At 47.1% G+C, this 20,740-nt stretch overlaps 1 protein-coding gene across 3 annotated transcripts; it reads left to right on the top strand.

Moving 5' to 3' along the window:
- The first annotated feature begins 999 nt into the window (after window positions 1-999).
- Window positions 1,000-20,698, top strand: c2cd3 (C2 domain containing 3 centriole elongation regulator). Of its 3 annotated transcripts, none has more exons than XM_054793802.1 (33): window positions 1,000-1,194; window positions 2,038-2,310; window positions 2,377-2,534; window positions 9,123-9,301; window positions 9,372-9,517; window positions 9,974-10,106; window positions 10,181-10,324; window positions 10,418-10,565; window positions 10,643-10,752; window positions 10,828-11,025; window positions 11,115-11,273; window positions 11,353-11,428; window positions 11,497-11,628; window positions 11,700-12,113; window positions 12,197-12,348; window positions 12,449-12,692; window positions 12,812-12,977; window positions 13,051-13,234; window positions 13,980-14,152; window positions 14,242-14,377; window positions 14,457-14,725; window positions 15,183-15,260; window positions 15,352-15,966; window positions 16,038-16,340; window positions 16,455-16,593; window positions 16,669-16,742; window positions 16,818-17,023; window positions 17,097-17,227; window positions 17,303-17,446; window positions 17,523-17,677; window positions 19,054-19,675; window positions 19,761-19,857; window positions 20,449-20,698. In XM_054793802.1, the coding sequence occupies exons 1-33, from the start codon at window positions 1,143-1,145 to the stop codon at window positions 20,584-20,586; spliced, it is 6,348 nt and encodes a 2,115-aa protein (XP_054649777.1). In that variant the 5' UTR covers window positions 1,000-1,142; the 3' UTR covers window positions 20,587-20,698. The 3 variants fall into 3 exon arrangements, with proteins under 3 accessions (XP_054649777.1, XP_054649778.1, XP_054649779.1); XM_054793803.1 differs by having other exon boundaries at window positions 17,601-17,677; XM_054793804.1 differs by having other exon boundaries at window positions 11,115-11,221; window positions 11,310-11,428.
- The last annotated feature ends 42 nt before the right edge of the window (window positions 20,699-20,740 follow it).

Below are 20,740 nucleotides of genomic sequence, written 5' to 3' on the forward strand. Positions count from 1 at the left end.
TGCCTCCAAACTCCAGTGAGGTGGGAACCAGACTCTAGTTTAAAATCACTGTTTGGCTCCAAGGCACAGAGGGGCCCCTGAGTGTATGTACAGGTATGTGTGTTCTAGACGCACCGTGCTGCTTCAATGACAGGACTGTGAGAGTGAAAAATGAAGGGGGTGCTCCTCTTGCCGGTAGCAAAGTAATGTGACAGTTCAGAGTGTACTTAAGCACACACGCTTTCCATAATGGCAAACATATTAGACCCACATGGTTCCCTCTGAACCAATGGGGGGGGAAATGCTTGGGCAGCATCTCTTTCTGTTTTTCACACAAATTAATTATTATATGGATTATTTGTATGTTTTAAATTTTTGATTTAAATTTGATTTTAAATTTTAGTTTAATCAAATGTAAAAATATAATACCATAATTATGAAATATAATATTGTAATCACTTTTTATTGCCAATTGGTATGGTAGAGAGAAGGGGCAAAAAGTGAATTCACAAAGTAACCTTATCTGATCTCTTCTATCTTCCCACAACCAAACCGGGGTTTTCCTTCATTCTCTTGGACTTTTAAACTCTTCTGCCACCTTGATGACCTCGTGCCCATGGTAACTAAACAAACACGCCTGCAGTGAGATTTGTTGCCAAGCAAGAGAGACATTTCACTCTGCTGTCCAAAGACTGCCTTAAACACATGACACCGGACCTTAAAAGTGGACAGTGACTATTTGTTTTATTTCTGAAAAAACATTTATCTCCAAATACGTGTACTTACTAACGCAATGATAAGTAAGTATATTCAATCCCTGCATTAAGAAAAACTACTGCACAACGTGACGCTGATGGGCAATGACAATATTGTACAACGGCTGCCATCTGCTGGTGATAAGGAAAAGCCTTCCGTCACTCTTGAACTTCGTTTCCCATCATGCACCAGTGAGCGGCAGCGGAAGCGGGACTTTTTCTTAACAGTTGGGCGCGCTGGAGAGAGAGAGAGGGGGGGGGGGGCAGCTTGTGTTGATAGTTCACCGCCACACGCTCCTTTTACCTTTTAAACGGATTTTAACTTTCTTCCCTGTCATTTATCATGCTTACCAAAGGCCTGCTGGCCTTGTTGGCAATTTTTGCCTTTTATACCCCCTAAGTGGCGGCATGTATAACCGAAGACTGAGGTCTGTCAAAGTCGGGGACTCCAAGAAGAAAGGTAAGCTCTTCTTGATGTTGTAGCATGCTAGCTAAGCTGTTACGTAGCTATTAGTGAAATTTATCACCTAATATTGCTTATAGTACTGCGTTTTATTACCTTAAATTGTGTGCACGGTGCAGGTTGAGCTCTTATTGATGCAGCCGGTACGTTATCCATCCATCCATTTTCTATACCGCTTCTTCTCTTTATCATAATAGTGCAATTGAAGGCTTTTGCATAAGGACACTAACTCAGGTTTAGCTTTAAGGAATGTAACGTCCTCTGTCTAGCGTATGGTATCTTAATGTTGGTATTAGTCAAAACCACAAGAATATGTGGTTTATTACTTCTGCAACATTGATCATTGACTCTTTCTTGAGGAAGTCCAGCATTCTTGCTGAAGTACTGTGCTATCAAAACACCGCAAGACCAACGGTGAATAATGGCATCATCGGAAGATCAAAGCAGTTACTACCGTGTTTAATAGTCTAATTTATCCACATGATTGTAAATGACATTTGTAGCACCCTGTATGGCTTGTGGTCAAAATGCTTTGGAAGACATGTCAGCATACACGTAATACAGATTCCCTTAAAGTTTTATTATCGTTAGACAAATCATCAATGAATTAAAGCCAGCTAGTTTTTGCCCAAACTTTCTACACATGTGCTTGTCATCCCTTCATCCCTTCATGGTGTGTACCAAACGACGTTCCAGTGGGTGTTTTAGTAGAGCACATTAAGCCGCGTGAGAAACTTCAGGTTAATCCAATTTATGAGTGGTCAAACTTTGGTGTATAATAATACTACCGTGGGGTTTTATAGTCCTCAACTGCATTTGTTGAAATTCCTGTCTCTGCAGTCCCAAGCGATGTGCCACCCTCCACCAGCCTGCCCCCTCTGGTGGAAGGTCAGCTCAGATGCTTCCTGCGGGTGACAGTCAGTCAGCTGCTGTGGACAACCCCGAAGCCGCCTCCGCTAGCGACGTTTGTCAGGCTGCGCTGGTGGGGAGAGTCGTCCAACGGCACGCACTTCTACCCGCGAGATGCTTCACTCTCCGTGCAAAAAAATGTCAAGACCACCGCACGATTCCCGGTCCGCTGCGGCCCGAAGCAGTTGACCTCGTACCTGGCAGGTAAACAAAGATGGCTTTTCATACGGGTTGCAGTGAGTATGTTAATGAGTTTGTCTCTTTTGGCAGATATGGGGTCTTTGGTGCTGGAGGTTTTGAACAGACAGGATCATTTGCCGATAGCACGAGCTCAGGTGACAGAAATCTCCCGCCTGTCTCAGTTGCACGCCATCAGTGGATTTTACACCCTTGTATCGCCAACCTCGAAGAAACTTGGGGAGCTAGAGGTCAGTGGAACTGCTGTTGTCTCCTGCTGGCGGGCTGTTTGTGTAATGCAATGCTATTTATTTATGTGTTGTGTATAAACATGACCACTGACGGTGTGAAAGCTTAATATGAGGGTTAGGCTTAGAGAACGACTGCCAACCACACACTGAGACAAAATGATCACTAACACTCAACACACGCATGATAACGTCATCAAACCTCAGCTTTATGCATTCACACTCAGCGCCATCATTTGGGGACAACGATGGGATGAACGATGAAAACTGGCAGCATCGGAGAAACTGACACTTTGTCTCGGAGCACATAACTATGGTGCGTTCACAGACCGTTGGGAATAAATGCTCCGTGAAACATAATGAAACAGAACAACATAAACATGCAAAACCTAGATAGATAGATAGATACTTTATTGATCTCCAAGATCATTTTTAATTTCCAAAATGTGTGCATTTACTAGGGTCGTCTCAATACAACTTTTTCACTTCCAATTTGATACCGATATTGCAGCCTTGAATATCGCCCGATTACTGATATCAGTCCAATATCAGAATGTAAGCCTGTCAAGATAGCAGATTTTTCAGGACGATAATTGTCCTCCAAATTGTTGTTGATAATCAATATTATTGACAACATTTTTTTGGAGACCATTTTTTCATTAATTACAAGGCATAATGATGAGAGTACGTCGTATCAGAAGCGATAAACTTTAATTTCTCAGTACTTAACATTGTAATTGGAATGTCAAGAGCTTTTAAATAAATGAATCAACATAATAAATTAAACAAACAAAAAAAGACAAAAAAAATTCAATGAAAATAAAATGGACTCTGTCTCTGTTAAGAGAAAAAAGACCCCAATAAAAACCAGACACATGCAGTTATGTAGTGTATTGTTAAACTGATGTTGGGGGTCATATTTGAGCTGGACCACAAAGCTGTGGTGGCGGAGTAAAATACAACGTTTTTGAAGGCCTTCAGCGCGTCTTCTTTCACTTGGTTGTACATTTCCAGAACTGCTGTTTATGACATGTACTGTACGTGTACGTTCCCAGGCAGTTCGGACTGTCCGTCAAACATTTCTAACATTTCCAAAATGGTGCATTTCTTCTGCAATGTAGCGAGCGACACTGACTGACTGTCAGGCTTCTTTCCACTTGCGTTGTAGGTGTGCATACAAGTGGGTCGTGTTCCCCTTCTTCCTCGTCACAGCTTTCGAACAAATGCGACATATCGGTTTGTCCGTGTTCATTCTGTTTAAAACCGAAATATTCCCATGCTGGGGCTGTGGCATTTGCTGTAGAACCCATCGCTTTTGTGGCTTCATTCATGTCAGTGTATGCTTACTGACGAGGCTAGCCCCGCCTCCACGTGCTGGGACGAGGAGAGGGGGGTTCACGCTCTCCGTTCATTCCACTGTAGCACCAACACGCAGAGTGAACCCTCTTCTCTTCTAGCATGAAAGTGAGACGAGGAAAACAAACACGCATGCTTGCATGTGTCAATTTATGGAGGCCGGCAAAAATAATCAACTTCGTTTTTTGTTTTTTTTGGTCATCTGGTCATCTTTTCTGTTTTAGCTTATAACGTCTTGTCGTCCCGTGGGAGTTTCCTGCGTGACGCTGCTTCCAGTGCGCAGTGAGTTTGGTTTTCTATTAAACTTGCCCGGTTCTGTGCCACCACAGGAAACTTGTGCATGACAAGTTTTGCACTCAGCTGCAACGTATTTTTCCGACTGTAATGACAAATACGCACGACCGACATCACTCCTGCTCCTTGCTTAACACATTAGCACACACTGTTGTTGTGATCACCTGGGCCGGATAGATGTGCTGGGGCGGAGTCAGGAATCGACTGCCTGTATCAGAGATTTTAGATTCAGGCCAATATAATCCAATAGTCGTTTTTTTGCTGATATCAGACCGATAACCGATATTAATCGGATAGTGACATCCATAGCATTTGTATAAAATAAAATACGATGTAGTTATTTTCAAAACTATTTTTAAAAGTGTGTCTGTTTTTATTCACTGCTTTGGAAAGTTTTCGGTCCCGCCCACGGACCGGTACCGGTGGTTGGAGACCCCTAATTTGTGGAATTGGCTTGCAGTGATGTTCGTTCATGTGTCGAATCGTCAAATACTTTGCAAATATCAGATGCTATACCTGATAAATAAAGAGCACTCCGCCAACACACACCTCTGCCACTTTGTCACCTGCAACATCAATAGAAAAGTGTTTAGCAGTCAGATGCTATTTGCTTCATAAACACAGCTGTCATTGTGACTACAATGATATCAGAACGTCAATAAAACATTCCACACACCTTAGAAAGCTCACATGGGCAATGACGTCTGCACCAAGTGAGGAGAGAAAGGCACTACCGATCGTAACATTAGCAACACCGGAGGCGGAAACGACGCTTTCAAAGTAAACAGTTTCAATAAAACATACACTTGCTTAAACATGAAGAATTCTTTGCACCAAATGTATTTGTGGCAGTCAATTTTATTAGCAGCGGGGTGCCAACAATAAATGAATGTATGGAAAAAAGGAAGCGGAAGGAAGGCAACATAAATGCAGTATCAGTTGTTGTTTGTTTCTGCTCCATAAAATATTCCTGAATCTGCAGCATATTTTATTTTTTTTATTTTTTATTTATTATTTATTTATTTTATTTTTTTTAACCCCTGTCCTGTCCAGCCTTAAAAGCAGATAGAATTGAAGATCTAAATGCCGTCAAGTGCTCAGAGGGGGACAAAAAAAAAAGAGAGAGACAAGGACAACAGCAGCAACAACAACAATTGTGACAAGAACAGAACAACAGAAACATACAGAACGACATCAGCAAATAAATGTCTGTGACAACTATAAAGACGAACAAGGACATAAGGACAAAGGACAAAACAATATCAACAACCACAATGACAACGCTGTCAATGACAATCACACATAATAGTAGTAATGAAATGATGAACTATGATCGTGATCACAATGACAATACTGCATTGAAACAGTCACACATAATAGTAGTAATGAAATGATGAACTATGATAGTGATCACAATGATAATACTGCATTGAAACAGTCACACATAATAGTAGTAATGAAATGATGAACTATGATAGTGATCACAATGATAATACTGCATTGAAACAGTCACACATAATAGTAGTCATGAAATGATGAACTATGATAGTGATCACAATGACAATACTGCATTGAAACAGTCACACATAATAGCAGTCATGAAATGATGAACTATGATAGTGATCACAATGACAATACCGCATTGAAACAGTCACACATAATTGTAGTAATGAAATGATTATCCATGATAGTGAACAGAATGATAATAACTGTAATGCACATCATTGTAAAAAAAACTATAGTCATACTGCTGATATCACCGTCGCTGTAATAAAACCAACAACATAATAACACCCTGGTTAACTCAGTGAGTAATGTGGGGAAGTACGTATGTACTGTGAGTGTGCATATGTACAGGTATCTCTGTATGTGAGGAAGACTTCATATATATAAAGGTGCAAGAATGTGTGGGCGTGTAATTGTCACTGAGAATGCATGAAAGGAAAGGGGCCGCCTTCCACCTCCCAGAGAGCCCCGCCTCAAATAGCCAGGCCGAGCCCCTGCCGTCAGAAGGCCACCAGGCCCACAGGGGCAGGCAGCACAAAGATCAGTGCCCCAAGAGCCAGCCCAGAGAGCCCTCCCCCCCGGGAAGACCAGCAAGGGGCCGAAGAGAGGTAATCCCAGCCAAGCACAGGGCGCCGGCGGGCCAACCCTGTGGGCCAACCCCTGAGACCAGCGAGAGATTACACCCCACAAAGGCAGACGAGTACCGGGGGCCACAAACCGGCAGGCCCAGAGACGCCCCCCCACAACCGGAAAGAAGCCCGCCTGCGCCGGAAGCGCTAATCCCCGCTCCCCGCCACCCCCACCCCCAGGGAGCGGAGCCCGGCCCGCCCCGGGCCAACCCCCGCCCGACCCCCGACACAGGGGCGCCCCGCCCAGGGATGCAGGAGGCACACCCTCCACCCACCCGGCGGAGGAACGGGCGGCGGAGATGTATCACCCAGCACCCGACCCCATGGAGCAATCCCCTGTATGCCCCCCCCCACCCCCCACCCCCCGCCCCCACCCATTTTAAATAACTAAAATAAATAAATAAATAAATAAAAGTACACACACGCACACACATACACACTCCTACGCACCCACACGCACGCACATACACACCCCCACACGCACGCACATACACACTCCTACGCACTCAAGCGCGCACGCACGCACACAGTGGTGGACTGCCCGACACCCGGGAGCCTCACCCTATCCCCCGTTGGTAACCCAAGGAGCAGCGGATCCGGGGACCCCGGGGTCCCATACATATAATCCAGAACCCAGGCGCGGAGAGCGCGGACCGCCGGGGAGCAGGAAGACACTGGGCCACACCCTCCCAACGGTAGGACGCCGCCAGCAAGGTAGACAGGGGAGCCAGCGAGGAGGAAAGCGGGAAACTAAGCAAGCGGGCGGGAAAACGGGCGAGCAGCCAGGCGAACCACCACACAGCGCCAACCGACACCCGCGGGCCAGCAAACCCCGAAGAGGGAGCGGGAGCACCGCACCCCAAGCCGCAGGGAGGCCAAGCACCAGAGCCGAGAAGGCGTGACCAGCAGCAGACCAGCCGACGGACCCCACCAACCACCAGAAGCCAGACCAGCCACATGCCACCAGAGCCGACAGCGCAACACCCGCGCACCGGAGCCCCACCCCTGACAAGCCCGCAGACAGACCGGGGGAGGCGAGGACACAAACAGCGGCCCAGCAGAGCACAAAGCGCAACGGCGACAAATGCCCAAGCGCCCGGCAGAGCACAACCCCCCAGCGGGCCCGGCCCCAGGGCACCCGCCCTCCCACCCCCACCCCCACCCCGCCACCCAGGCCCACAGTACCCGCAAGCATGACCAAGCCCCAACCCACCAGCCGGCCCGGCGCCCCAGCAGCCGCCACAGCGCAGCAACCACCAGCCCCTGCGGCGGCACACAGGCCACCTGCAGCACCGGTGCAACCCGCCCCAAGAGCGCAGAGGCGCCCGCAGCACGTGTCAGTCCAGGGGAAGCACCGCAAGCCCCGGCATCAACAGGCCCCAGAGGGCCACCCCAGGGAAGGGCAGGCGAACCAGACATAGGCATCCCACAGGCCAGGCCACCCCGGGCGAGCCACCGCGACGGCCAGGCCCCCGGCCACACCGCTGACCCTGGCGGGCAGGCGCCGCGGTGCACGAGGCACCCCAATCCAGCCCGCCCCACCCTTGTATGTGATAAGGTGTGATTGTGTCTATAATGCAATTAAAAAAATAATAAATAAATAAAATAAATGTATATGTATATGGGGTGTATGTGGATGATAGCTAATGATGCAATTAAAATCGGGGGACAGCTGCCGCTCGGAGGGTCCCTCACCTGACCAGCCCCCCCAAACTCTAAGTGTCTACTCTGCGATTAAAATCGGGGGGGCAACAGGTCAGTGGCACGGCAGGAGCAAAGGAGCCCCGCAAGGCAGCTCCCCTCCCCAACGACGCCCGACCGTAGGCCACCCCCCAAAGTCCTATATATATGTGAGGTGGTGCAGTGGCACAGGAAGGATGGGGGCCCCATACCCCAACGCCGCCCAAACCGAGCAGGGGGGGGACCAAGGACACATGACCGACCAGCCACCCACCACAGCCCAGGCTCGGGCGAGCCACAGGCCGCAGGACACACCACAGGCCCTACCCGGCCCGCCAGGCTGCCCAGTCCGGCCCACCGAACCCCCCAGAGGCGATACCCCCAGCACCCCCCAACACCGGAGCCCCACCGGAGGTAGTGTCCACAGCGCCACCCCCAAACCGCCAAACACCACGGACCAGCCACACGCCCCAAGGCAGATCCAACCGCCACCAGGACAGCAGGAACCGCGCCCACGCGCCTCCCGCATACCACCACGGCCGGCAAGGGAGCAACACCACAACAACCACAAGAGCACCGGACCCCACATAGAGCGGAGCACGGCCACACCCACGAAGCGAGCCAGAGGCGCCAGGGAGGGACAGAGAAGCAAGCACCGCACGACAGGGCCCACGAAAGGAGCGGCCCCCCGCCCGGCGCCCAAGCAGATGCCCCCGCCCGCCCTGCCCCCCACCACGCCGCAGACCGGCCACCACTCCACCCCCCGCCCATCCACCAACACGCCAAGGGAGAAACCCCGGAGGGAGAGAGACAACCGCCGGCCAGGAAGCAGAGACCAGCCAGACACCAGCAGGCAGCAGGGACCGCCCGCCACCCCCCCGCCAGCATATTTTTTTAAAAGCAGCATATTTTAAGGATTTATTCATTGGCTCATGCTTTCCCCTCATCAAGGTTGAATGGAAGTAAGTTGAGTTTGTTAGTTTTTGCTTCATCCTGCTGGCACACTGTTCAACTACTTTCTTGGCTTTGGTGGGAAACATATTCTTAAAACATTTTGACTCAGTTAATTGGATTTTGACGAGGAATGCTGTGGTTAACGTCACCGATGCGTCTGCTAACCTACCAGGTTTCCCTTCATTTGGAGCCGCTGGTTGAGGTCCACGAGAGCACCAGCTCTGGTCCAACTGCAGATTTCAGCTCTGAAGGACTTCAGGTCTCCTCGCTGGCAACGTCTGCAGAGCCTGCAGCTCTCAAAGCAAGCAGTGAGAAAAAATCAGACCGGTGCAGCGAGGGAAGCACGTCAAGGTTCATGCTTAGCATTCTTTTAACACTTCTATCATGGAAAGAACATCCTCATTTATATTTCTGCTTCCAGATGGAAAGAGCGCCTCTATTCCCAAACAACCCGGACGGATAAAGATGAGCCAGGAGAGAATGTGAGGCTGGTAGAAAAGAGCCTGATGGCTTTGCGTCCTTCCAGTCAGGAACCCTGTGGCCAACCGAGCAATGACATCCTCTCAGGTATGTCTCAACTTCAAGTTCTCTTAGCATCTCCAACAAATTCACCCTGTTGTCTTTTGCTCAGTTGCTGTGCTATGGTATGGTTTATTTGTTGTTGGACATTCTTAAAAAAGTCAGATTAAGGAGCATCACATGACTACATTTACCCCATTCAACATGTCCCAAAAAGGAGGAGGACGACGCAGAGCTTATTTAATCCTAACCCTTATCCATATTTATTATAAAAACATTTTTTTCAATAATAACCTTTTATATCTTCATGTAAAGAAAATGTATACAAAAAATACAAAATAAGCAAATGGGAGTCAAAAACTGAGTTAATATAGCTTGTGCAGCGATAAAGAAAAAAGTAGAACATTAAAGATACAAATAAAATAAATAAGTAAAGAGATTAAATCTGCACGTTTGAATGAATACTGAAGTAAAGAAATCTGACAGAAGCATGTGATTCATCAGTTATTCTAGAACGTGGGAGCAAGCTTAGGGACGCCATGGTGGTGTCTGCCTTGAAATGTGACATGGTTTCTGCGCCGGTTCTGAAAGACCTCCAACTCCCTCTGCAGAGGGACAACACCCGACCCCCTTCCTTGTGAGTTTCACAAATAAAAGTGCTTTAAAGCTTTCTCTGAGACATAGTTACACATCTCTTTCTTGTGTCTTCAGGCCCTCTCCCTCTAGAATGTTCCTTGAAAATATCCTGCCTGCCGATTCAGCTCCCAAGCACACAGACGATGCCGTCGTCACAGACGGCTGTCTTGATAATCCTGCAGAGATGGATCACAGAGCTGTGGATCTCCTTCTTGGCAGGTACCTGAAGGCATACGGTTTATCCTCAAAAGTTATTTTTTACTAGTGTCATTTATAGCCAGTTCCCTTCACCCAAGGACACTTTCTTTTCAGATTGAAAACGTCTCCTCCGCCTCTCTGGGAGGGTGAACCCCGCTTCCCAGAATCTCCATCCAGTCATAGCAGTGTCTGCGGAGACAGTGAGCTCAGCGACCCTCAGTATGATCAGAGCTTGCTGGAACATTTGTTTTACACAACGCCCGTGAGTCTTCCAATCACATTTGTCGTACAGTGCTAGGTTTTGTGCTTTTTGTTGCAATGCATTTTTTGTTTTTCCAGTTGTCAGGTTCAAGACTAGATGACACATCGGTGGACGCCCGAGAGCAGAAAAACAGTTCATCCAAGACCGAGAATCGGTTAAGACAGTCAGGGTCAAGGACGAGTGACAAGTAAGAGTCTTGAGATTTTCTAGTGTACCTGATACGACCAGGACTCATTATTTACACTGCCGGGACCTTGTCTAGTCCAGCTGGGGAGCCTCAGCACTCTCTGGGTGAGGTTGCTGTTCTTCTAAGTCCAGAGCAGCTGACGTTTCTGAGCTTGATGCGATTGGCCAAAGTGAGCATCAGCTCCATGAGTGTACCAGCAGACGGAACAACACCCCCAGCAAGAAAGTCATTGAGCAAAGGGAAAATTCCTCCACTGCAACGCAACAAAAAATTGTACGTCAAGTTTTTAAAGGTCCCGTATTACGGTGTTTTTCAACAAAGTAAGTCTCAGACCAAGATACTGTCTCTCTTATTTTTGGTAGCACCTATTTTGTGGAGTATACCTTCCCAAAGACCTCGTCTTCCAGTCGAAATATTGCGGGAGACAGGGAGACAACCAGAGTTGTTTCCACTAAAGTCACAGAAGGAGGTACGACCTGTTGGAATCAGCCACACAAGTCTTTTGTTTTTTTTAAGCAAAGGTACTGTATGTGACCCTTACGTTTGTGTATTTTTAGTGGTGAGGTTCCATCAGGACTCTGTGTTTCCTGTGCACTTCAGTAAAACAGCAATTGAGCAATGGTGGGCAACGGATCTCCTTTTCAAAATTTACTCCAGAAGAAGTGACCAGAAGAAGGTGAATCTGTGACAGTTAAGATGGATAACGATGATAATGTATTCTTACGAGTGCTGTTCTTTTTGCAGGTGGATGTCATCGGACAAGCCACTTACCCACTGCGTCGTCTCCTGCAGAGCAAGCAGCTCAGCCAGTCTCTGGCTCTACCAGTGTACAGGAGGGAGGACAACAGTCAAACACAGGAGCTAGGACTTCTCAGGGTAAAGAATATATGCCTTAATTGAGCCACTGCTGCTTCCAGATCAGATTAGTAACATGTCATGTTTTCCAGGTGCTGCTAGAACTTTCTACCAACAGCAGGGACTCCTCTGAAACAAGAGACCCCTCGTTGCTGCACGTTGCTCGCAGTCCTCCAAGAGAATCCTCGCATGTCAGCTTTTGCGTGGAGGACTCGCCTGCTCGCTCTTCAGAAGACTTCACAGTGAATGTTACAAACCAGCAGAAACTCTCCAAAGTAGCCACCCCACATCTTGGCCCCCACACATGTGCATCTCAGCAGCAGGTGGCAGAAGACCCAGAGGTCCTGTTGCACACACTGCTCATGGTGCCGGATGGAAAGAACTTCAACAGTGGGCCCATGCAAACTGTCAATGTGTACTTGAACTGTAAGCTCTTCTGGTGCAATGAAATGGCGAGGTCTGCGGTCAGCTGGGGGTGTGCAAACCCGTCCTTTAACTTTGCCCAGGTAAGCCCCGTAGACTTAACTTCATTTTACATGACCAGGAATTTGGACCTCATTTTCAATGAGCTTCTTATCTGGACTGTTAGGTAACTCCTGTGGCTTTGACTACAAAGTTACTGGAGAGGATGAAGAATAATGTGATGGTCATTGAAGTGTGGCAGAAAACTGGATGCTCCAATAATGAGAGACTTCTTGGTCTTGTCAAACTACCTCTCCACCAGTTCTACATGTCGTTTAGGTAAGTTTTGGTTTGTTTTTTTGTTTTATTTGGTTTTTCTGGCAGCAGTGAGGCTTCATGGAACCTTGCTAACTCACCACCCTTTCCTCATCCTCTGCAGAGACCACAAGATCGCCCACCTTCTTCTCCAGGCGCAGTACCCTGTTTTAGGGGTGGACTGCTACATGCCAGTCGTGGACGTGTTTTCAGGCAGTTGCAAAGGACACCTCAGGGTCACTCTGGCTATGGGACGCTTCGAGCAGGTACTCGCTCTGCAGCGCACCAGAGAAGACGAAATGGATTCACTGGGCCGCCTCGGGAGACCGCTCCATCTGCTCGATCACCAACCTCATGCACCGACAAAGGTCGGTGGTACCGCTTGTATCACTAGATGTTCAAGCTCAATGTTGTACAGGTAGCTTTGGTTTAGAGCGTGCTGCTTCCAGCGTCCTGCTTCTTTACTTGCTTCCTGTTACCTCCTCAGGTGACTCCAGCGCAAGCACGAGCAATGAAAGAGCACGTGTTTTTGATAAGGGTTGATAAAGTCATCGGGCTTACCCCTCTCCAATCGACGGTGTGGGGTGAGGCTGACTGTTACGTCCAGTACAGTTTCCCTTGCCAGGAAGGTGCAGAGGTCCACGCAGCCCTGGGTGAGCAATGTAAAGCATTTTGCTGCTATTTCTCCTGGGTATTATTCTTGACGTGGTATCTCATCTCCAACAGACATCAACCTGAGGCCTTTTCGTACCACCACCACTCTCTGTGTTCCTGACCCAACATTTGGCCACACAGAGACGCACGTGCTCTTGACCCCTGAGGGAATGCCCGTCCAGAAGTTGCTGCTTAGCTCTCTTTCAAGCCAAGGCCTTCATAGCGGCGGGGGTGTCCATTTTGAAGTGTGGTGCAGGTGTGTAGCCATAGGGCAGGGGTGTCAGTCTCGTTTTCATTGAGGGCCACATCACAGTTATGGCTGCCCGTAGAGGACCACTTGTGCCTAAATATGAATATAACCTCATGATACTATTACACAATGTCATATGCATTTTATGATTCATTCATTTTATGATTTTATATTATTGATGGATAAAGTGCTTTGAAATGTGAAGCGAAGTGAGAATGTCAAGGTATTCAGGTGCTTTTGATAACAAACAATGCTTGGAATATTTAGTTGCATGAGCAGATAATATTAAAGTTAGAAGAACTGCACACAGTACAAATATTCTGTCAAAATGAAAGAACTAATACATTTAGAAGAAAAAAGGGGAAGTGCATTACTGACACACGTTATTCCCTGGCTTTCACGGGCCACGTCCGGCCCCTGAACCTTGAGTTTGACGCATGTGCTTTAACGTTAAGTCGAGCACCTTTCTCGAAACTCAAGGACACTTTACAAGCTACAGATGAAATAACCAAGTATAAAACCATCATGTAATAAACATTTTGTAGAAAGGTTAACTAAAAAAGCTTTGTGTTGTTAGTTATTAGTATTAACATTTTAGCTTTTTCTCTTTATATTGTGCTTTTTTTGTCCTATTTTCCAATTTTTGTTGAGTTTTTGAACAACAAATGAGCCACGGGCCGCACCTTGGACGCCCCTTGGTTAAAGGGTTAGGCAACCCTTACATCCTTTCAACTTGCTGACGTTTTTACAGATACTATTACCCGAATGTCAGAGACCAGCTTGTGGCCAAAGGAATTCTCCCTCTGTCCAAATTGTGTGCCATGGTCACCATGCATGGACAGCAGCCTGATAAGCCCCAGATGTTCTCGTTGCCCCTGCTACCCAGGGCAGACAACCCCTCAATGCACCAGCCTCAGCCATCTGGTCTGCACACTTCCAGATTATCACTTCCTCTTCTATGGACAAGCATTTAGCGTTTAAATGGTGGTACCCTTGCATGTATGTTTTATCAGGCCTGCTAGATGTGTGCGTCCAGTATAAGTCCCGCCCTGTGAGAGCTGATGTGCAGACTGGCAGAGGAGCTGCTTCTAGTCAGGTGACACTGGTGGTTCAAGTGCACAGAGGGTCTGGTTTTCAGGCAGCAGCCAGGTACTTCTCCACTGTCATTTTCACAGCGCTCTAAATATCTTCTCATTTCTCATGGTGCTGCTGTGGATTTGTGCTGCAGAGTTGTAGCCCAGCAAGACGAAAGGTTCAGTTACTTTGCTGCCGTTGGAGTGAACTCCTACGTGACCATCCAGTTGTCCCTCTTGCCTGAGGAAGAGCAAAGATGCACCCGCATGGCTGCCAGGACCTTCTGCCCCGAGTATAACCACCACACGGAGGTGTGCTGCGCCGTGCTCCTTCACAAGAGCAGTGGGGAGACCTTTTGTCTGGCTGAGCAGCTGGCGGAATCTTCTGCTGTCTTCACTGTATGGAACAGAGACAGCCGCAGAGGTGCATTACCGCTTGTTCAACCTGTCGCTAGTAAGAAAGTAACTTGAGATGCAATCTATTGTAGCTTTAGTGGGCTATGTTCAGGGTTTCCACAAATGCTTGAAATTCTCTGTTTTTATTACAGAAATTGCTAGAATTTTGATCAAGTTCTTGTAAAAGAGGCAACATTTTGAACCCAAAATAAATAATTTGCTTGGTAAATGAAGAAGTAAAATATGTGCTCTGATCTGTTCATGAAACATGTTTTTCTGTCTTTGCAATCTCCCTGTGGCGTTTGCTTAGAGCAGATTATCTCTCGAGTTACATTGTTGGTATGATTGGGATGGAGAACGCAAGCATGTGGAATATTTATACAATCATAAGCTGCTGGAACAGCTTCAGACATGATCTGGAACTCCACCTTGGAAAAGTGTATTAACTCTTGTTTGGAACCTTGTCTGTAAAATATTTCTTCCAGGCAGTACTTTCAAGCCTGCAGATGTGATATTGGGCACAGTAAAAATACCCCTGCTTGAGCTCCTCAGTAAAACAACAGGTGAGCTCCACTCCACTCACTCGGAACTGTGTGGTAGTTTTTTTTCCCCCCACAAATACTCCATAATTGTGTTTATTTCCTGTACGTTCAGGTATTTCTGGCTGGTTTGGTGTCCACACGCCACAAGAATCCACACAAAGTAATCACGTGTTGGTCGGAGGCCTTGAGATCTCCATTGCCTTTGCCCACCACTCAGAACGCGAACGGGTCATTCGGGCCGCTCTGGATTTGGGTTGGGACCCGGCTCGGTTCCTTATTGACAATGAATGGCCGAATGAACAAGGAGATTGGGAACACAGCGCGAGAAAAATATCCCTGACCTTTTCCATGCCCAGAGTTTGGATCCCTGTCCACTGCTTGCTTCTACCGGGACATGCGAAGCTGCAGCGCTCCACGTACTGCTACTTCCGCTACAAATTCTACGAGCAGGAGGCCTTCTGCTCGCAGATGAAACACCCGTGTGTCAGCGAGGAGGGCGAGGGCGACCGGGCCACAGTGACCTTCCAAGGAAGTCGCACCGTTGAGCTGATGAGCTCCCAGCCTTTGTTGTGGTACCTTCAAGAGGAGCGGCTGGAGGTTCAAGTGTGGGTTGCTTTCCAGAAGGACAAAAGCCAGCGCCCCCGTGACACAGACCGCCTGGTGGGCTCTGCCTTCATTGATATGTCCTCTCTTGCAAAGATCCACCAGCAGAAGTTTACTCTCAGTGGTATGATGTCACGATCAAGCATGTACTGTAATTATTCAGTACAGATAGATTTATATATTGCTGTTTTTTAGGAGTGTATCCACTGTTCAGACGCTCAGCGATAGACCTGCAGGGAGCCGCTCTCAGGGTACACATCAGCCTAACGTTAGGCTGCGTGCCGACTGTCGAAGACGACCAGGCGGACTCTGACAGCCAGGAGGAGACTTTATTAGAGGCGCCAGAGTCAGCACATCATACCCCACCTCCTTCCCCACCCAATATAACATGTTCGGAAACTCCGGATGTCGCTGTACCTCAGCCTGCCAAAATTAGCGAGGAGGAGTCTTTCCCGGTGGATGTTGCAGTGGAGAGGGCCATGCACCTTACTCTCAAAGGTTAGCCTGTGATACCTTGAAATGTAACTGTGCAGGTGCAGTTTGGAGCTGATCCATATTAAGATTTGTACGGTAGGTCTTTTTTGCTCACTACCGAGTCTGCTTTGTTGTTAGGTTGTCCGCAGTCTGAGAGCAGTGAAGGCGAGCCATGCTGCTCTGTGTCATACGTCACTGCTGACTCTGCAGAAGCAGTGTCCACCGCTGTGGTGGCCAACACAAACTGCCCGGCGTGGAACCATCAGCATAAATGCAGGTCGGTTCCATTTGCCAGAAATGACACAGGACCTCCCAGGCAGTATACTCACGTTGCGTTTTTGTTTTTCCTCAGGCTTTCCAAGCAACTACTAGTTGATCCAGAACAAAGCCTGGTGTTCAAAGTCTGGCATAAAGGCGACAGAGGAGGCAGGTTTCTTTTTTTGTGCTTTAAAATGAAAAGGCAATTCTTTTATTCACTCTTCTTGTTTTGTCAAAAACAAGAAGTGGAGCAGGTGATTGGCTTCGCCTCTGTAGACCTGTCCCCTTTGCTGTGTGGGCTCCAGTCGGTATGCGGCTGGTACAACGTCACAGGTTTCAGCGGTCAGTGTCACGGTCAGCTCAAAGTCTCCATTACACCACTCGAGTGTGTCCAAGACCTTCGCGAGCAGAGAAAAGCTGCCTTTGACAAAGCCGGCCAAAACTCAAGTGTAGGAAAAAAAGCCAGTCCTACTTTAGAACGGACTTTTAAGTCCATATTAATAACACGTGTTTCCCCCCCAGGTTTTATCTCGGACTGCATCTTGCAGCTACCAGACCACAGCCACGTACAACAGCTTCCCTTCTCACATCAGCCGATACCCGGAGCAGCACATCTCATCGCCTGACCGCATGGGCACACTATTTTCCAAAACGTATAGAATCCCACAATGATGCATTCAATTCACAGTTTAACACAATCACAAAAAAATGCTGTGTCTCATCCCTAGTGAGAGCGACCGTCACCACGAGCACATGCAGAAAGTGCGTCTTCATCATCAGAGTCTTCAGGAACAAAATGCAGAACATTCGGTCTGCAGCAGCACCAGTGGCGTCATCAACCCCTCCAGCTCTTTGCTCTTTTTAACACTCAGGTATGCAGGCGCAACGTCACCTCTCTCTGCGCAGTTTGCTTCCAAGAGTCACAATAAATTTAGCTTCTTCACCCAGGAAGAATCTGAGCGAGCTGGCCAACATCCAGAGATATTTCAGCAGTAAGATTGTGGGTCCTGCTTTGTCACCCACTAGGGAAGCGAAATGCCTTCACAAGAAAGACGCACATGAGGACCATGAGCTGCATGTGACGTCCCAACAAGTCCACACTGGTGAGTGTCTTCAACCGCTTGTTCCCTCTGTCATTGCTCTCGGTCCTCCAAAAGATGCTGCGCTCGAAATGTGGCTTGCGACTCAAAACCTTGCCTCAGTGCATTAAAGCGCATGTGTACTCACAATCGAGCATTACAGGTGATACTATAATAATCCCTCGTTTATTGCGCTTAATTGGTTCCAGACTCCACCGTGATAAATGAATCTATGCAAAGTAGCATTCCTTATTTCGAAATGGAATATTTTCATAGTTGGAGCATAGAAAACCTGTGTACGCCCTTTTAAATAAGATTTTTAACGTCATTAGAGCTTTCTAGACATTAAATAAAACGCTTATAACTCTTACACCCGTATTAGCCATATGGTAGACATAATAACAGAAAATAAGCTATTTAATGCATAAATAAGACTCTCACTCGTGTGTGTTGCTGTGAATGCGTTCCGGGGGCGCAGACAGGAGGTGACGTCGGTTGTTCAGAGTTGAATTTTAGCTTGGCGTGGGTTTATCATGCCTGTTGTGAGAAAACTGCAATAAAAGCCTGTTGGTCCAGCGATCAAGTGCGGCGCTTGTGTGTCTCACTGAACATTACAGTAACACAGTAACATTACTGACACCTAGTGGCCAGTGTAGAATACAACATACATCACAGCATCTTTCAATGCATCTTCTGAATGCTTTATATTTGTATTCTACTTCATTTAGCCATTTTTATGCTTGAAAATGCTTAATATATGCAAAAAATGTAACATTTGCTGAAATATGCATATTTTTGACAAATAATAGGCGGTATTACACCACAAAACCATACCAAATTGTACTTGCATGCTGAGAAGGTGTGTGCACTCCTGATATACGTGTATAATGTACATAAATACCTACTCATATTTAAAAAAAATAAATATAGTGAATATATATACTTTCTCTATTTATAGTAGTAGGTAGATCTTTGGTACTTGCGTATTTTAAAAGTCGCTCGCAGGCTAAAAAAGTGTGAGCACCCCTGCTCCAAACCCTATTCTTAAAAGACATTTGAAGTAAAATAAGAAACAATTACAGGCATGCAGTATACAGTATTGTACATACAAAACGTGCAGTTACACAACATCACGTCTTGTTAAAGCATCTTTCTGCTGGAAAATGTTGAGTGACTTGACATGTGAGACAGCGCCCTCTCCTGGAGTCATAGTAGAACCACTCTTTTATTTTTTATTCTGCTGAGATCATCACCATCAAACCACTCTCTTTTTAAGTTGCAACACAAAAACACATTATTTACATTTCAAAGCAGAGAAAAGAAATCTGCAGGGAATGCCAAGCTGAGAGTGTGCCGGCATCTATTCTATTTATTTGCTCACAAACTTTTTGCTCTCAAAGGTCAACGCCAACCAGCCATATCCTCCGTCCTCCATGGCAGCTCAACATTTTCCCCCACCAGAGAGAGGAACCCTCACACCGTCCCTGAGATCATCTCCAGTGCACGCAACACTTCCGTGTTTTCCCAGGAGTCGTCATCTTGTCCAACGAAGTGTGCGGGCCTTGCTGCAGACGGTGTACCCCAGGAAGAAGCAGAAGACACGGGCTCTGAAGAATGTAAATCACCGTGCGGGAGTGAGGGGGATGATGAAGAGGAAGATTACGATGAATTTGTGGTGAAGCCGAGGCATTTGAACGAGGTGACAACTTTGACGGATAAGACCAGTCCTTGGAATAGCATCCTATCAGACTCGGCTCCGGTTTCGTCTGGAAGCCCGGAGGCAGAAGAGAGCCAGGTTCACAAGGATGAAAGTCAAATCCAAAGTCAGGACTCCGGCAGAAAACACGCCAGAGAGGAGAGTCGACGCTGCTCGGCTGACAGTTTTAGGGACTCTTCAGAAGAGGCATCAGACTCAGGGAGCGACGAGGACGTGACGCTGCAAGCTGTCGATACCACTAACATGGCGGGCGATGCCGGCTCACCACGCACAGCTGTGCACGCCGATGACCCCAAGCGCCAAGTGTATCCTTGACTGTTATTTTCTCTCTCTTAGGCACTTGTGGGGTTCCACCATCTGCTTTTTTTGTTTAACTCTCTTCTCCTAAAGATCGGTCCCCAACTTTTTCCTGCCTTCACACCAGCTGGAAGCCTCTCTGAGGGTCGTACGCTTAGCGCCATCTTTCTGTCATGCATCCAGCGACACGGTAAGTGTTACTGTGAATTCATGTGAAACCGTTTAAGAGGAGGGCGGAGGTTGTAATAAATACCCCATGTACATCAGGCAAGATGAGTGACACCGCTTAAATAATGAGTATGCAAACATCATCTGTTAGCATGTCAGGCTTTGTGTGTGTGTGTGTGTGTGTGTGTGTGTTCCATAAAACATTACCAGTTAAAAGAGAACGCCTGCTATTAACACCATTTCAAGTCTTGTGTCCACAGCTTTGACAAATCATGTCAAAGGTTGGATGTTTATATCTTGTTGGACTATTTCGAGCTGTGACTGTGGCAGAATGAAGGTCTGCAGCTGCTTTTGTTTTTTTGTTTTAAATAAAACACCCCTCGCCCCCGCCCTGATAATGAACTCCTTCAAGTCAAGTAACAGGTGCTGTAGTTTGGAGCTCAGATGACTATAGATTTGTAAAATACTTGAACTTGCACTTAAAATATAGTGTGTTATTTATTTAATTTTTTTTTGTATACACCACGAGCTGAAATGTAAAAGTGAACATCAATTTTACCTGCAGCCTTTGTGCTTTACTAACCGCAGTGCAACTCTTGCTCCGCTCTTGCAGGACTGCCGTACTCCACCTCGCATTCCTCGCAGGGGGCCTCGCCGGTGTCCCGACATGTCGCCCACATCAATGAAGAGAGAGACGGAAAGATTTGCTCGAATCATTGCCACTCACTTTGATGACGACGACGACGATTAGTTCGATAACGTGTGATTATTTAACGTTAATTCTTAAGCATGTATGAGGACACTCTAGTGTTCTTCTGTAAAGTAAGTGGAATATTTTTATAAATAAATATTTTTTGGTCAATTGAGTGTGATGCGCCTCTGTGACAGCTTCTTGTTACAGGAAC

Source organism: Dunckerocampus dactyliophorus, chromosome 12, assembly GCF_027744805.1.
Source record: "Dunckerocampus dactyliophorus isolate RoL2022-P2 chromosome 12, RoL_Ddac_1.1, whole genome shotgun sequence".
NCBI classification, from domain to species: domain Eukaryota; kingdom Metazoa; phylum Chordata; class Actinopteri; order Syngnathiformes; family Syngnathidae; genus Dunckerocampus; species Dunckerocampus dactyliophorus.

Excerpts from the sequence above, each read along its gene's own strand:
- c2cd3 (XM_054793802.1), top strand. The coding sequence starts at position 1,143 with ATGTATAACCGAAGACTGAGGTCTGTCAAAGTCGGGGACTCCAAGAAG. Across the intron at positions 2,311-2,376 it reads GTTGACCTCGTACCTGGCAG|ATATGGGGTCTTTGGTGCTG; the intron begins GTAAACAAAGAT and ends CTCTTTTGGCAG. Across the intron at positions 12,978-13,050 it reads AGAGGTCCACGCAGCCCTGG|ACATCAACCTGAGGCCTTTT; the intron begins GTGAGCAATGTA and ends CATCTCCAACAG.